General features: G+C 40.8%; 1 protein-coding gene across 2 annotated transcripts; it reads left to right on the top strand.

Annotated features, from left to right (window-relative positions):
* Positions 1-64: 64 nt before the first annotated feature.
* Positions 65-17606, top strand: LOC108713173 (angiopoietin-related protein 5). Of its 2 annotated transcripts, none has more exons than XM_018256011.2 (7): positions 65-132; positions 14171-14252; positions 14913-14928; positions 15211-15302; positions 15386-15506; positions 15823-16008; positions 17137-17606. In XM_018256011.2, the coding sequence occupies exons 1-7, from the start codon at positions 80-82 to the stop codon at positions 17436-17438; spliced, it is 852 nt and encodes a 283-aa protein (XP_018111500.1). In that variant the 5' UTR covers positions 65-79; the 3' UTR covers positions 17439-17606. The 2 variants fall into 2 exon arrangements, with proteins under 2 accessions (XP_018111500.1, XP_018111502.1); XM_018256013.2 differs by lacking the exon at positions 65-132 and adding an exon at positions 13880-14024.
* The last annotated feature ends 458 nt before the right edge of the window (positions 17607-18064 follow it).

Genomic DNA, 18064 nt, shown 5'->3' with positions numbered 1-18064 from the left:
CGCCGTCTTCGAATGGATACATAAGTAGAATACGCGGCCTTGTAGCTCTCAGTGTAGTTGTTTGGGGCAGCAGGATTACATGGGGAGGGCTGCAGAAGATCTATTACACTTTTGCTGCCTGGTCTCAGCTCTGTAAGGTCTATGCTTTTATTCAGGGCAGCCATCAGGGGGGGGACAGGGGGTAAGGGGCGCCACACTTACTTGATTAGCCGTGCCCCCCATATTTCTGAGAGCTGCTGACTTTGGGAAGGCATGGAGGTTTAAGGGGCCCTGGCCACCAATTTTCTCATAATGGGGGGGGGCACCAATTTTTTTTCTCATGTGGGGTCCTAGCCACCAATATTTTTTAATGGGGGGCCCTGACCACAAATGTTTTTTATGGGGGGCCCTGACCACCAATATCTTTTTATTTTTTATTAACATGTGGAGTCCTAGCCACCAATATTTTTTTTGTTTTTTTACTGTGTGGTGGGGGGCTGACCTGTGGGGTGGGGAGGGTGGACCTGTAGGTGGGGCTTGCGGTGGGCGCAGCCCAGGGGGCCCAGGAAATTTTGTCGTATTGGGCCCTGCGATTTCTGATGGCGGTCCTGCTTTTATTAGTGGGTTACTGAAGCCTGTTTATTTGTAGTGTTTTTATTTTGTGGGGTAAGAAGGGTTGCCAGGTCCAAAGTAACCCAAAAATAGCACAATATATACTGTATGCAGTGGAAAAGTCTAAGGGTCAGAGATTTGGTCGCCTGGAGACTAATCACCTCGTTTTTGCAGCGACCAATCTCGCCAAACACCTTCTCTGACTCTGCCCCGGCTTAAAATGAAAAAACGCCGGTGCTAATCACATGTGGCGATTCATTTTCAGAAGTTTCCTGTGAGGCAACTTCGGGCGACTTCAGAAAACAAACCGCCGTGTGTGATTAGTGCCGGCGTTTTTTTCACTTTAAGCCGGCGCAGAGGGGTGCTTTGCCAATGAGGCGAGTTGAGGCTGTCGCCTCAGGCAGCAGCACCCCACTAGGTACCAGGGGCAGCAAAAATGCTGCACCTGGTACTTTAAGATCGAATTTCCGTGGGAGGGGGGCAGCAGCAAGTGCTGCTGCCTCAGGCGGCGGAGTGGCCAGGATCGCCCCTGCCGGCGCAGAGTCAGGGAAGGCGCTTGGGGAGATTGGTCGCCGCAAAAATGAGGCGATTAGTCGCCAGGCGACCAAATCTCCCCAAAATGCCCAGTGTGGACTTACCATAAAAGAATGAATGGATATATGTAAAAATATAGGAAGAAGGTATCAGCATACAATTAATTCAAGTTGCAGGGAGTACCCTGCATGTTTTATTGTGCAGAATGCAGCGTTTTGGGGACACACACCTTTGTCAAGCATGTGGCAACCATAGTGCAGGAAATATAAATAGGGTGATCAATTAATAAATTAGCATATACAATTGACGTTATAAAATTGCAAAATGCGTAAACAATGAGAATTATTATTAAATTCCCTAAATGGACATATGCAGTGTCCACAGGTGTATATTACATGCTATAGTCCATAATTGGAAGCATCAAAAAATAAGTCCATAGTGCTTGAAAAAAAGAAAAAGTCCAACGTCAACAATTGCCTTAAAAGGAAACACCCCTTATAAATTGAAATAAAGTAACAAAAATAACAACCAAAATTAGGATAAGGTTAATTAGCAACATTTGTAAAAGGTTACAAAGTATCATACTACCCCTGCATTTAGAGGGAAGGGAAATTTTAGCTGTACCTGGGTAGATATCGGGATGATTCCATATCTGTTAAAAAAGATAAAAAGAATTTTAGCCAAAGTTGGACTTTTTCTTTTGCACTGAAGGATTTTTTTTTCCTGGGTTCCCCCATGGCAGCAACTAATGGGTAAATCCCCTATCATGAGAAGGACAGGCTTAACAAGCAACCAATTAATTGTCCATAAGAACCCTCTCCCTCCCCCTATTCCTTGTCTTTTTTTTTCCTGTCTGAGTTGGATAGGCTATTTTTTTTTTTGGTCTCACCTGGGTCATCTTGGCCTTTTTCCACTTCGGTGAAGCCTCTGCAAAGGGTATCCGCTCGGCGCTCTGCCTGTCAGAGGGTCTCTCCCCCCCCTCTCCCCCTCCACGTTCCTCTGAGGAAGCCAGGGTAACTTGCGTGGTTGGGGAGAGACTAGGCGCTGTTGGTAGGGGGGGAAAACCAGTGCTGGTAGCGCTTTGCGTTCCACAGCGCCATTGCGTTCCATCGGCAGGAAGTGACGTCACTTCCGGGGTTTTTTTCGGATCGTGGCGTCCAAGGTATTTAAAAGGACGCCAAGGTAGCAGTGCGGGTTGCTGTTTTGGCTGTTTGCTGTTTGCGGTGTCCTGGTCTGAGTAGCCCTTACCATGGATTCCCCCACTGCCCGTAGCGCTCGTTGCTCTAGTTCTAGGTGGGACCATGAGACATTTTCGTTGTTGTTGTCTCTCTTCTATGCGCTCTATTATCATTTGTCTTGTGCTTTTCTCTTCACATGCTCTCTGCGAAAAGGTCTCGTTCTGGCAATATAGAAGGTCAGCTTGGCTCCAAGGAAGGTTCAGTACCTATCGCTGGGGAAGATACAGCGACTCTCATATGTAGAGCATGCCCTAATAGGGTTTTGAATGGGAAATACCTGTGCCGGGAGTGCCTTACTGAGGTGGCTGGAGAGACCTCCAATGAATCTTCAGATGTTTTGGAGATGATCAAAAGAGCTGTCACAGAGGGAATGCGCTCTGCGACTCAATCCTCCTCAGCTCAGAAGTCTAGGAAGAGATCGAGAAAGACTTCTCAGGAGGAAGATGGGAGCGAGCAGGAGTCAGAAACGGATGAACATTCAGTAATCCTTTCTGAGGAAGAATCAGAGACGGATTCTACACATTTATTTGATTTCAAGATGGTGGATTCATTAGTTAAGGCCATTAAGGAAGCCTTGAACTGTGGGGAAGAAGAAGACAAATCTTCTACCACTAAGAAATTATTCATGTCGAAACCTAAGAGATCCAATTTTTTTCCCGATTTTTGAGGAAGTAAAGGAAATGATCGCTTCGGAATGGAGCAAGATGGAGAAGAAATCATCTATCAGAAATAGATTAGCTAAACTTTATCCTTTTTCTCTGGAAGACTCTAAATTTTGGGATTCTCCTCCAGCTGTTGACGCAGCCTTAGCTCGGTTGGCTAGACGATCCACGCTTCCAGTGGAGGATGCTACCAGCTTCAGGGACCCTATGGAAAGACGGATGGATAAGGAGCTAAAGAAGGCCTACACGGTTTCCGGATCTGCCCTTAAACCAGCGGTAGCTCTCTCTGCCTTGTCTAGAGCTTTCAGATTCTGGGTGGCGAATATCGAAGAAGCCTTAAGGAAGAAGATTAGCCGAGAGAAAATCATTGAGGCTATGAATGAACTCAAATTGGGAGCAGATTTCATGGCAGAAGCCTCTCTAGATCTTATACGACTTTCAGCTAGGAGTGTGGCCCTTTCGGTCTCGGTTCGACGTGCATTATGGCTTCGTTCATGGCAGGCGGATAATAATTCCAAGTATAATCTCTGTGTGTTTCCCTTTCTGGGTCAGAAGTTGTTTGGAGAGAAGCTGGATGAGGCCATCAAGAAAGTTTCAGGTGGAAAGACTATGTTTCTACCGCAAGAGAGACGCCAGAACCGGTTCTTCTCTTCTACTAATAAAAGATCCTTCAGAGATAACCTCTTCTCCAATAATCAGAGGAATTATAGGCCGGGAAGAGAGTATGGAAGGCCACGTACATGGAAGGAGGGACAATCTTCTGTTAAGTTGGAGAAGGAAAGACCTTCTCCTTCCTTTCGAGGAGGCAAGAATACAAGATTTTTCTGAAGACCTGCCAGCCAAACTCCAGGAAGTAGGAGGTCGCTTAAAGGATTTTGCTGGGGTTTGGGCTGGCTCAATTCAAGACAATTGGATACGCACAGTGGTGAGCGAGTTACAGGCTATTCATCACTATGTCCAGAAACTTCTTCTCCAGAGGGCAATTCTACCTGTGCCAGAAGAGGAGAGATTTCAAGGTTTCTATTCACCTCTCTTTCTCGTGTTAAAGGCCTCAGGAGAATACAGACCAATTCTGGACTTAAGACAACTCAACAAATTCATCAGTCCTCAACATTTCAAGATGGAATCACTCTCGACAATTGTTCAAATGGTGCAGTTAGGGGATTGGATGATATCTATCGATCTTCAAGATGCCTATTTACACGTCCCGATTGCACAACAGCATCACAAATTCCTGAGATTCGCAACGATACAGGGTCATTTCCAGTTTGTCTGTCTCCCCTTCGGTCTGTCCACCTCTCCCAGAGTATTCTCGAAGATTCTGGTGGCGTTAATCGCTCTGATACGAGAACAGGGAGTCAGAATTTACCATTACTTGGACGACCTCCTCCTTCTGGCATCCTCCCGGGAGCAGTTACTGACCATATCGGAGCGGGTGCTTCGAGTCTTGCAGCAATTCGGCTGGCTAGTGAATTATCAGAAGAGCAGTTTAGTACCAAGACAACAGCTGATCTATCTAGGAGCCCTCCTCGATACGCAGAGGAATCGAGTATCGCTTCCCGAATTAAAGGTGAACAGGATACAGCAAGTAGTAGCGGAGGTTCTTGCGAAGGAATGGTTGTCAGCAAGACAGTGGCTTCGCCTCTTAGGGCTTCTTACGTCGTCCTTTCAGATGGTGAGATGGAGCCGTTGGCATACGAGAGCCATTCAGTTTTTCTTCCTACAGGAGTGGAATCGTTGCTCCATGAACCAGAAGATAGTAATCCCCGAGGGACTCAGGGAACAGTTGGAATGGTGGTTAGTAACAAGGAATCTGCAGGACGGTCTGCCTATCAAAGAGCCAGTCTGGAGTCTGGTGACCACGGATGCGAGTACTTTAGGTTGGGGAGCGCATTACCTACAGTTCAGTGTACAGGGGAAATGGAGTTCTCTAGAGTCGAGAGACTCGTCCAATATTCTGGAACTGAGAGCAGTGAGGATGGCTCTACTTACCTTTCAGGATCACCTAGAGGGAAAGGATGTAAAGTTAAGAATAGACAACTCTACAGCAGTAGCGTACATAAGGAAGCAGGGAGGGACCAAGAGTCGGAAGTTGCTAGAGGAAACTGCATGTATCATGCAGTGGGCGGAGACTCATGTCAAGAGTTTGATGGCAATACATCTACCTGGAGCACAGAATCAGAAGGCGGATTGGCTAAGCAGGAGATTCATAGATCATCACGAGTGGGAGCTGGATCAGAGAGTGTTCTCATGGATAACATCGAAGTTAGGGGTTCCGTGGGTAGATATCATGGCCTCCCCTTGGAACACCAAGCTTCCCCGCTTTTATTCCTGGAAACCACATCACAAGGCGCTGGCAGGGGATGCTCTTTCAATACCCTGGATTTTCCCACTGGGATACATCTTTCCTCCAATTCCGTTGATTCATGCAGTGCTGAAGAAGATCTGTCAGGAGAAGGCCAAGGTAATTGCAGTGATCCCATATTGGCCACGCAGGCCATGGTTTCCTCTTCTTCTGAGCTTAGCAGTAAGGCCTCCCCTGAAACTTCCGAGTCGACTAGGTCTCTTGAGGCCGGGCTCAGTCTTCCATCCAGACCCTCAAAGCTTGAATTTAATGGCATGGAAATTGAACGGTCAAGGTTACTAAAGGAGGGGATTGCCCTTCCAGTAGTGTCTACGCTTTTAAGGGCAAGGAAGCCTTCGACTAATGCTGCATACCATCGTATTTGGGAGAGGTTTATCCAGTTTGCTACCAAGGAGGCTGTGGACCCATATTCTCCACCTATTGGCAGTATTTTATCCTTTCTCCAGACAGGTTTCGAGAAAGGATTGAGCTTGAGTGCACTAAAGGTGCAAATTTCTGCTCTTACAGCCCTTACTAATTTCCATTGGGCAAAGCAAGAATTAATAATTCAGTTTTTCAAAGCAGTCTTAAAGTTAAGACCCCCAAGCAGAAAACTGTCTGCCCCTTGGTGCCTTCCTCTAGTACTGCAGGGTGTATCAAAGGCTCCGTTCGAGCCCCTGGAACAAGCCTCTGACTACTTTGTAACGCTCAAGACAGTTTTCCTTATCGCCTTGGCCTCGACAAGTAGAGTCTCGGATTTATATGCCTTGTCGGCTTCTCCGCCTTTCACAGTGTGTGACAAGGAAAAAGCCATTCTGAGACCACTTCCTTCAATACTCCCAAAGGTGGTTTCCCAGTTTCATCTTAATAGGGAGATAGTCTTACCAGCATTATCAAGCATGGAGAACAGAGGAATGGAGACTCTTCACCTTCTGGATCCTGTAAGAAGCTTGAGTGTATATTTGGAGAGATCTTCTCCTTGGAGGAGTTCGGAGAGTCTCTTCGTCATTCCAGCCGGAATAAGGAAGGGTCAGCCTGCTACGAAGGCGACTTTGGCCAGATGGTTAATCTCGGTGATTAGAGCAGAAGATGGAGATTCCAGTGGGAATCACAGCACATTCTGTGAGGGCAGTGGCTACATCCTGGGCAGCAGAGAGGAAGGTTCCTACTGACATCATTTGCAAGACAGCTAGTTGGCGATCAACCAGAACCTTCCTGAGACATTATAAGTTGGAAGTCAATCCTTCAGATGCCTTTCAGTTTGCTTCTGCAGTTCTTGATTTAGTTCCTCATCAGTAAAGTTTTTTTTTTTTGAATTGCAGATGGCGTTTTGTGATTATTGCCCACCCTGTTAGCTTTTTATTTCCCATTAGTTGCTGCCATGGGGGAACCCAGGAAAAATGAGAATTCCTATCATACTTACCATAATTCTCTTTTCCTGGAGTTCCCCCATGGCAGCACTCGCTCCCACCCTCGGGGCTTGGACAAAGACAAGGAATAGGGGGAGGGAGAGGGTTCTTATGGACAATTAATTGGTTGCTTGTTAAGCCTGTCCTTCTCATGATAGGGGATTAACCCATTAGTTGCTGCCATGGGGGAACTCCAGGAAAAGAGAATTACGGTAAGTATGATAGGAATTCTCATTTTTTTAAAATGCTAAGGGGATGAAAAGTACAAAATGTAGTATTGCCACCTAGTGGTGGCAGTAACTTACTACATGCAAAGGCTAGCACACGAGGAGTCAATACCAAAAGTGTAGCTGGGGTTGCCTAAAGTTGGAAAATCTGACTAGTTTAAATTACTTGTATTCATTCACATGTGCTCCTTGTACATCTGTATACTTTCTCCCTGCTCCACTGTCTACCTCCTGTTCTGAATTTTGGGCAGCTGTGCCTGTTGGCACATGGGAAACTAGGAGCCATGGGTGATTTGGGGCCCCCAAGCTGCCCAGAGGCAGGTCATGTGATGCTGCCCCTCCCCACCGCTCTTCTTTCCATCTTCCATTGGAGCGGGTCCAGTGGGGGGCACATCGCTATTGCAGAGAGCACAATGGCTCTCTCATGCCCTAGAAGAGACAAATTTCAGGTTTAATTCTAGGACATTCGACTCTTAAAAGTTACCAGGAGTGGCTTTTTGCTAATTGTACTTGGTGCTTTGACTGTCCCACTGAACTACAACAATTATGGTTGAATCATGGAAAAAAACTTCAATGTGGGTAGAAAAGCATGGAGATTGAGCTTAAATTTGCACTAGCTCACTGCCTATGAGGTCATAAATTATAATATATACATACTATCATGTCCACTGGGAATACATGAGTGTTGGAGCTTGTGTTTTTGAGATATTTTGGTGGCGATCAAAATCTATGAAGGGTAAGCATCTAATTTGAGGTATCCTGTGGTAAGAATAGGCTCATGGAAGGAGCTAGACCAATAATTTATAAAAAAAAAAAAAAAAAAAGTCCTACCCTAACTGTAACAGGAACAAGTGTGGAAGCAAAAGACAGAACGCTGTCTGTTAATTGACTCATGTGACCTAACATGTATAGTTTGTTTGGTATGTTTGTGTGCACTGTGAATCCTACGATCCCAGGGGGTGGCCCTTATTTTTTAAAATGGAGTTCTCTGTTTATGATTACCCAATGGCACATACTACTAAAAAAGTATATTATTATGAAAATGGTTTATTTACATGAAGACCTACATTGTTTGAGGGGTATAGTTTTAAACAGTGTGAGGGTGATAAGAGGAAAGCAGAGATAAAAGCAAATAACCCTATTACAATTAGGGAGGGAGTGTGTAACTTTATCTTAACATAATCCAATAGTAGTCATTTTTACATTTGCAATTTTTTTTTGCAATACCATAAACCAATTGTTTCAAATTCAAAAAATTCTTCTTAGAGGCCTATTCGAATCTGTGTAATTTTAGAGGTTTCTCTACTTAAAATAAAAATCAGAATATAAAAAACAAATTTTGAATGTCTCGAATTTGTAAAGTTTACAAGCACAATGAATTTAAAATACTTATAAAATCTTATCTTAAAAAAAATCTCTTACATTTTGCCTGGAACCCCCACTCCCTCTAAATTCTCCATGAACTTGGCTGCTTTTAGATGCTGAATTTTAAAATTCGAGTTTTGTCGATAATAGCTTTCTAAAATGTGAGTTTTAGCTAAAAAAAAAAAAGCATGAATTGCAGGCACATATTTGAATTTGAGCATTAAGTCACCCCAATAATGTAGTGTCCAATAGTGGGTATAACACAGTCCTGCTATCTTAAGAATAATGTAAACATTGGAAGGTGCCAAGTCTAGGATTTTGAAAAAAAGGTAGTGGGATAGGATGCATTTTTTGGCTTCCACTCTCTGCTTTAACCAATCAATATTTTACATTTTTGGCTCTCCTGTATGCAAGCATGTGGGGCAGGGGGTCTTGAATGCTTGGCGCATCAGAAAGACATGATTATAATATATGCCAGTGTTTCTGAACAATACACCCAAGTGGTTACTGGCTGTGCTGTATCTACTCACAAAAACCATTGTATTTGCATCTGTCCTTGCTTTCAGATTGTTAATCAGTAGCTGATCTCATTTTGCTTTTGAAAAACTTGCATCAAAAGAGCATTTACTGTGGCTAATTATATGTTTGACTCGTCTATATTTAATCACAGGTATGTGAATTTACTCATATTATTTAAAAATGCTTTATTGGTATGTGTCTCAGCTTTTATTTCCTCACAAATGTCTGATTTAATCTTAAAGGTTTCTGATTTAATCTTAAAGGTGGCCATTCACTGCAAGATTTGCTTGTTTGGTGAAGTCGCCAAACAAGTAAATCTTTCCCCTTGGGTGGGCCACATTGTAGTAATTCGATCATTTGGCCCTAGGGCCAAACTTTAGTTGATACATTGCTTATCTCTGGCGCTGCTGAATAGTTTCATTAAAGGCAGTTGTTTTGCTAATATTCCACAGATGCTGCTGAGAAATGTATTAACTAATGTAGCAAATTGGAACAGTTCAGAATCTGCACCTGGATTACCGAGCTTCCACAAGACAGGAACATAAAACATTCCACTTCAATTTTGTAAAAACAAAACATGGAAAGCAATTGAAAAAATGATTTATTTCACAAGTCTGCTTCTTTTTGCCTTTCACCTATCATAAAACTCTCTGGGGCAAAGATTTGTTTTTCTTTTTAAATTATAGGAAGAAAAATGGTAAAATTGAGTGAAATACAGTATGTCCATTTGTCTCTACAAGTCTCTTGCAAGACATTCAATACTTTGCATTGGTGCAAAAATATGTGGTTCTATAAAAGTCAAGGTCATTTACTATCTCATTAGTGCCCATTCAGTGCCAGGGTTTGCCACAAGATGGCAAGGTTGGTCAGATTTTCTAGGAAAATCCAACTTTTACATTTTCTTTCCGCATTTGTTGCAGTTTTGCAAATGAAACATTGAATCAATATGGTATGTAAATACATTAACTATGCAAAACTGCTAAATTTCATTAAAAGAATATTGATATTGCTGTGCTCAAGATCAGATTTGTAGAACAAAAAAAATATATTAGGTGAATCACAAAATAAATGTATATTAAATATTTGCCTTAGACTAGGAAGAGGCCCCAGATTCTGCTTGCTACTTAATATCTCTACACTGGTACACTACAAATGCCTACATCAAATTTAGATCACATAACAAAGATAGTGCAAAATGGGCCAGAACCACAATGTCGCTGAATTGAGAAGAAGGGATATATGGTAGGTGATTTCATTTGATTTGGGATTGCAGAGTAGTGTCCCAGTCTGCTAATATAAAAAATTTGTATGCCTTAGGCATAGAGGCGTGGGCAGACAATATTTTTTTTGGGTGACAATTTGGTAATTTTCCCCTCCTTGTGTATGAGAACAAGAATTGCAGAGTAAAAGGATTGGGGGAGGGAACCGGTTTTGTTTGCCCCCAATCACGTGAAGTTTGGGAGTGAGATCCTCCCTGAGCAGGCTGTACAATGCTGCTCAGGGAGATTGCCTCAACCAACGCCCATTTTTTTAAAAGCATAGGACCGCCATTAGTTTAAAGGGGTGGGTATGGGGTGCTATTACAAACCATATATGAAGCTCCGCCACAGCTTCCGGCTACAATGCAATATACAAAAAGGGGGGGGGGGGGTTGTGGGAGCACTCAAAAGGCTAAGTTAAAGTATATTTAAGTATAATAGAAGTGCTACTTTTTAATGCACATTCCCTGATCCCCTGTCTCATAAGTAATTCAGTATAAATGCAAGCGCATGTGTTTACGAAACAGGGGTTTTTAGTTACAAAGTTATGATCATAAAGTTGATAAGCCACCATACCATGTATACTTGCAGAATGTACAGAATTATGCAACGATACACATGTAGCACCACATAAATTGCTAAAGCAATGTCATGTGCTGTGATAATTATTTTCCTTCATTTCCTTCACCCTAAATCTTTAGCAATAAGACATGCTATGAAATTAACTATTTTAGCAGTCATAGTAGCAAAATACAATCCTGAAGCACAAGCAAAGTGTCTATAGTTCTTCATGTTATGAACAAATGCTCATTGACTGTAAGCTCTTTGGTGGAAGAGGCCACTTTTTTCATGTTTGCTTGAATGCCTGACTGTGCTAACCAATTGATTAGTTCTATCAAGTTGCCACCACCACCTCCTTGCCATTTATCAATAAAAATTAGCTTCTGAAATGAAACTCTAACTAGAGCTCATATTATGCTTGTTGCTGTCATTTGTGTGCAAATCACTCGCCTGTCTGAAAGACAGTGGAAAGTAAATGTAAATCACAGAAACTTACAGCGAAGAGACATTGACTTTTTAAAAGACTATGTGAACCCACTCATGTCCAGCAAATTAGCATTGGCTTTGTCTGTCTTTTTCCACCAGATAATACTCATGACCTAATTAGATATGCTGGAAACCTCAAACCTGTTTTTTGTATAGTTACAAATACCAAGAATGTACCCGAGGTGAATTAGCCTTTGGCAACTTTTTTTTTATTTTAATATCCCTTTACCATCAGTCCATTTTTATATGTTAGAAGAAGACTGATTGATATTTGAGATATGGCTTAAAGTTTCTGGGTTAAAAGTCCATGAAATGTACATTATTGTATTGCTTGCGGTGATAAACAAAAACTCTTTATATGATCTAAAATAAACGATATCTTTGCTTTTGTACAAATACTGTCAAATTGCTTTTTGACATTATGTACACAGTACAGAGCTAACTAATTTAAATCTGAGCTCCATGGGTATATTCAATTTTTCCGGGATCTTAGGTTGTTAGAGAGCCCCCACACATAGGGCAGATTTTGCAACACATCTTTTCATTTCCACACTGAAGGCCAGGCTGTTTCTATCAGCGCATTCTTAAAATGGGTGGAAGTCAGTGAATCATGTTTTACTGCAGCATTATGTGACACTAGCCTTAAGATACACAGTAGTTCTGATGGCCAGAGAATACAGAAAATGCAGATAAGTCATAGTTATTACGTTTCCATACAGGCTAATTTCAGAAATGCTAAAACTAGCAGTGCACATATAAGTATTTTTGGGCCAAAAAGTGCCTTGGGATTTCACAGTAGGAAGTACATGGCCAGCTTAAAAACATGATTCATATACTAGTGTAGATGCTGATTTAGAAAGCCTAATCTTGCCCCAAGAGGTTTGGTTGAAACCAGTAGGACAATGGTGCTTGGGAGCAGTAGTAGGAAGGAGATATGCATGATTGAGAGTCTGAGCTGGGGTCATAGATAATGTTATGTTCATCCATGTACCATGACAATGAGCATAAAAGTTGACATTGCTAGTGGTAAGAGCAGTTGCCAGACAGTAGACAAAAGTTTGTAAACAGCCTAAGATTTTGAGGAAGGCAGCAAATCGGAAGTGCAGTCTATTTATTCAAATGTCAGCACATAGAAACTAAAGATCAAAAACAGGAATTAAGCAGGAGAGCACTAGGGTCAACATGGCCAGGGGCCAGAGTAGAAGGACTACAAAGCACAGCAGAGACCATGCCAGTAGCAGCTTTGGAACCCCCAGTGTCAGCAAGCGGAGCATTATTGTTAGTTACCAGTGTTGGTGCCAAGATACCATCAAAGCCAGCTTCAGTACCACACAAATCAGATGGAGCATGAGGGCAAACCTAGTTAGGTGAAACATAAGGGGGGGGAGTTTTTGTTTTTTCTTGAGAATGAGAGTGCTCCAAAGCAAACAAAGTTAATTTGCGGCTCATACTGTGGACTCTTCAACTGATATCATGTATTCTTGAAGTTCTCCTTCTCTGTTACACTCTGATGGATACTCCACTAATAGAGATGTGTGTAAGAGTGGGACTGATACTGTGGTGCATAAGAATTGTAATAAAAAATAAACTGCCATGTTAATTTCCTAAAAAGGTGTTTGGACTCGTTGGGTAGGTGAGACCAAGGATGATCAGGGCTGGATTTACATAGTGGGTGCCCCCATCCCCTCCCCTTTATTCATGCAAATTTTCATCATTGGGACCGGAGCAATGGGGATTGGTAGACAGGAAATTTATAAAACTATTGTATCTCATGCACATCCCCAGCGTTTCTAAACCAATGCGGGTGTGGTTGGGAAGTATGCCGCCCCCTAAAATCCTGCCACCCTAAGCCTGGGCCTTGGTGGCCTTTCCACAAATCTGGGCCTGAGGATGATAGGTCAGCCACCCAATACAAAAACTGTCTACACACCACACTTTAACAATAAACATGCTTCAGACAATTTTATGCTGAGTCCATAATGTCTTCATGTATTCACACAATATTCATGATCATATATTAGTACAGAGGTATGCATTTAAAAACAACGTACATCTGAAATGGGTATATTTACTGGATGTCTATTTGAATTCGGACAACCCTGGTTGCCAAAGACTTTAACAACACTGTGCCCACTAGTTGTATACTTTTTGTAAATATCAGTGATAAGCTACCTATGGCAAGCAGCAGTACTCTGTTAAAGATTAAGGAAAAGTCTCACTGTTGGTGCCAATATCTAAGGAACCCCAGTGAATTAAATATATACGTTTTTTTTTAAAGAAATCTACAGGCAGGTGCAGGTGCATTTTCCCCGGGTCAGTAATGGTGTAAAACAATCAGTGACAATATCAAGTGTTTTAAACCTGTATTAGTGCTTGAAAAAGATTCTGTATGCCATTATACTTAAACTGTTTTTTAAAGATATACTTTATTTGGCAAATATTGTTATTTCTGCATTTTTATTGCAATGCAATGTTTGGCTCCCATTAGCCAGCCTCACCATAAATTGACAGGATACTACAATACAGACAATATTTTAACATTCACTTTTACTATTAGAATGAGAAAGTGAGTACATGTCTACCAACATGCTAGACTGGCAAAACTGGTGAAGTCTTTGAAATTGAAAAGAAATAATTTACATATCCCGAAACAAAGCAATCTCTTTTTGGTGTTTGTACATAGTATCACTTCCAGCCTGGAGGGTAAAAGACAGGAGATTGATAGAACAATAACATCTGAAGGTTTTCACATAGAATCCTGTAGGATGGGTCACCTATATAATAGGGAGCCACCAGGCTAGGTAGTAGACTTACAGTGTGGTGACAAAGGTAAGCATCTGTCTTCACTGTGTATCTCCCTGGCTTCTCAATTATATTTTTTAGTAATTATGAATGTAAATATGAACATTAAACTGTTGACTTTCCTTTGGTTGTGGATATGGAGATATTTAGAATTACTTAATTGTTTTTTTCAGTTGGAGAATGAACCTGTTAAAATTGAACCAGATTGGCTGCCTACTGTTGTTGGGACTTCATGTTCAATATGTTATAGCTCAGGTCAGTACATGCTTAAAGGAAAACTATACCCCCCAAACAATGTAGGTCTCTATTAAAAGATACTGAGTAAAACAGCTCATGTGTAAAACCCTGCTTCATGTAAATGAACCATTTTCATAATAATATACTTTTTTAGTATTATGTGCCATTGGGTAATCATAAATAGAAAATTGCCTTTTAAAAAATAAGGGCCGCCCCCTGAGATCGTAAGATTCACTGTGCACACAAACAAACCACATGTAAGGTCACATGAGCCAATTAACAGACAGAGTTCTGCCTTTTGCTTCCTCACTTCTTCCTGTTACAGTTAGTGTTGTAGTATTCCTGGTCAGGTGATCTCTGAGGCAGCACAGATAGAGTCATGAAATGGTGGTTCAAGGCAAGAGATGTAAAAGGGCAATATTTATGTAAATATATATTCCAGTTTGGTAAGATTCTTTAATATGTCATTCAATTTGATATAAATCTGTTGCTTAATTATTCATTTTGGGGGTATAGTTTTCCTTTAACAACAGCAGACAGTTGGAAGGGTTATATCTGTGTACTCCCATCTCACATCTCATTTGTCTGCCTGTTTACCCATTATTTTGTTTATTTATCTATGTGCTCCAAAATACTATTTTTTTTTTTTGCTAATTCGGTTTCATTTGATTAATACAGGTTGATCCTGCTCAAGGTAAGATGCATTTTATATTATTCCTTCTTAACATTTTCATGTAATGGGATGTCTCCTTTAAATTACCATTTCATATGGTGCAGATTAAGCAATTTAGTTTACATAAAGTAAGTGGGGATTGCCTAAATATATGGGGGCTCTATTTTAAAACGGATGTACAGTTTAAAAGTATCAGAAGAAGAAGTATTTTAGCCCCAAACAATTAATTTAATGAGAAACCTGCCTATTGCTGCTTCTTATGCATCTACTGCAGGATTTATATAATCTTCCATTTGTTTACAGGTTATGACTGTTCAAACATCTGGGAAAGGAACAACAACTCTATTAGTGGAATTTACACAATAAAACCTCTGGGGGCCTTAACATCTTTTCAGGTATAAATATATGTGCTGTGCTAAAATAGGTGTGCTTATCTGTAGATGTAAATAGCAAACTTGTAACGTCATTTTCTTTGCAGGTGTTCTGTACAATGGAAGCTTATGGGGGCTGGACACTCATGCAGAGACACAATGGACAAGATGGTCTATTCTTCGACAGAACATGGGCTGATTACAAACTAGGATTTGGAAACCTCTCTGGTATGAGCTTTATGAGTAGTTGCTATAATGCTTCAAGTGAAAAAGACTACTTTTTTTGCTGCCACTTTTTCTTGGTCACAGTAATTATCATTGGTACACATAGCTCTAACAATTGACAGTTAAGAGGTCAGTTTGTGGTGTACCAAATATCTTATAAATAAAGATAGTTATATTATAGTGCTGTGTTTACAAATCTGAATACAACAATTACAAGTAGAAGTATTTATTGTGTGGTCAAAGGAACAGGCAAAGATTTTAAACAATATCATACATTTTACTTTATTTGTGTTTTAATTTATTTTATCTGCCTTTTAAGGTGAACACTGGCTAGGATTAGATAAAATCTATATGTTGACCAACCAGTATGGCAGAACCTCTAAGCTGCTCATCACCCTTGCCTCCTTTGATGAAAATGAAGCCTCTGCCTTGTACAGCTCATTCATAGTTGGTCCTGAGAGCACATTGTACCAGCTCTCTGTGGGAGAATATTCTGGAAGTGCGGGTAAGAAAAGTGTTGGACAGGAGTGCTAGTTGCCCAGCAGAATGCAAGTCATCAGGGCTGCTCTCTTTCTCTGCTTCCTTTCTCTTCTGCAATCCATCTTACATTTTATCTTTTTGCCCCTTATGTAATAAAAGACACTAAGCTTGCCCAGGAGCAATAACCTTCTGATTGGTTGCTATGGGTTAATGCTCCTGGGCAAACTTAGTGCCTTTTATTGCATAATGCCCTTTGTCTTTTGTTCTTCCTATCTCTAAAACCAAGAGAACATGTCCCCCGACCTTCACGCTACCATTTTCTAATTATTTCTTTCTATTTATTTTGTTTTTATTTCCGTCTCCCTGCTTTTCTCGCTTCTTTTTTAATATGGTTTACCCTTCCTACCTTTCTTCTCTTGTTTTATCTTTACTCATCCATTTGTTTATTATTCCTTATATCTATTTTTCTTTCTGCTGCCTTTTCCTTCTACTCTACCCACTGGCATTATGGGATGCTAAAGTGTCACAGAAAATTTTTGCAGTGGGGATCAAGAAAGTCAAGTTACTCTACTCCACTTCCTATTCTGCTCTGCTCTCCCCCTCATTACTGCCACCTTCTGTTCCTCCCATTACTGTTTCCCTTTTCTTCCCTCCATCTCACTCCTGCATTCTACTTCACCCTCATTTTCCCTTACCGTTCCTTGATCTTTTTGCAATCTGTCTGGCCCGCAGGACCTTAAAAACTGAGGGTTTTTTCCCACAAGTGGGTATTTGACAAGCTAAAAACCTTGCCATCGAAAACAAGTTTTTTTTATTATTGTAATTATAATAATAATTGTTAATATTTTTTTGTGGGGGGGGGGTAAACTTATAATGATATTCGGCAGCAAGTCAGAGCAATCAATTGCCGAGAAATGAAGTGCGGGTAGCACTTTTTGTTTTCAACAACTGGTTGCCCAAGCAGGGACCATGAAAATCTTGCTGATTAGCTCTGCAGGTAAAGTAACACTGATAACAATACATGCTTGAAGTTTCATGTTTTTAATTAATCCTTAATGAATCCTTTATGAAAAATGTGGTAACTGAAACTGGTTAAAATAAGAAAAGACAAAGTACACAAAGTAAGGAAATATGATTGCCTGTTTGATTGCAGGAGATGCTTTTAGAGTGGGGAACAGCAATCAAGATGGCAGCTATTTTAGCACCAAAGATAAGGACAATGTCAACTGTAATACATGCAAGATTGGTGACACCAGGTTTACAAGTTGCAGTCGCTACCAGTCTAATTCTGGATGGTGGTTTAGCAGCTGCGGCAATGCGAATCTGAATGGTCAGTGGTGCCCTCAAGGAAATAATGTGGGCTGGGCCTCTTCAGTGTACTGGGGGACATACAGAGCCACGGAATCACTGAAATACAGTAACATGTTTGTTGGAAATGATCCCTCTATTTCATAATCTTTGCACCGATAGTTATATTGTATATCTAGAGATATTGCCTAATATCATGTACAGTCACATTTCTGGATATTGTCGTTTGATGTGTTTCCTTTTTTAATTCCATTATTAATGATATTTTATTTTATATGTAGTGTTTTGGAGAAAAAAAATAAAAAATTGATATGATGTGATTGTTGTTAAGGGGAGTTTGTAAATTTCAATCAGGTAAAGTTGCTGTACCGTGTTAGCCAGTAAAAATGTTACAGGGCAACCCTTTTGAAATAAAAAAAAATAACAAAAGTGGTATAAAGGTGATACCTTTATTGGCTAATCATCTTGAATTAGGAACTAAAATTAGGTAATCAGCTTGAAAAAGGAACTAAAATGCTCTGAAAGCTTGCTATGATTATAGCTAGCCAATAAATGTATCACCTTTATACCATTTTTGTTATTTTTTTTATTTCAAAAGGGTTGCCCTATACTAAATTTCAATCTGAAATCATCTTTGCTTTAAAGGGGCGAGGTTTAGAATGTTATAAAATGGTCAAAACAAGCAATTTTTCAATCCGTCTTCATTTTTAAAATATTTTTTAAACAGGTATGGTACCCTTTATCCAGAATGCTTAGTATCTGGAGTTTTCTGG

The sequence above is a fragment of the Xenopus laevis genome, chromosome 3S (assembly GCF_017654675.1).
Source record: "Xenopus laevis strain J_2021 chromosome 3S, Xenopus_laevis_v10.1, whole genome shotgun sequence".
Lineage (NCBI taxonomy): Eukaryota > Metazoa > Chordata > Amphibia > Anura > Pipidae > Xenopus > Xenopus laevis.
This window is presented reverse-complemented; position numbering and strand designations above follow the sequence as displayed.

Excerpts from the sequence above, each read along its gene's own strand:
- LOC108713173 (XM_018256011.2), top strand. The coding sequence starts at position 80 with ATGGGGAGGGCTGCAGAAGATCTATTACACTTTTGCTGCCTGGTCTCA. Across the intron at positions 15,507-15,822 it reads AGGATTTGGAAACCTCTCTG|GTGAACACTGGCTAGGATTA; the intron begins GTATGAGCTTTA and ends CTGCCTTTTAAG. Across the intron at positions 16,009-17,136 it reads AGAATATTCTGGAAGTGCGG|GAGATGCTTTTAGAGTGGGG; the intron begins GTAAGAAAAGTG and ends GTTTGATTGCAG.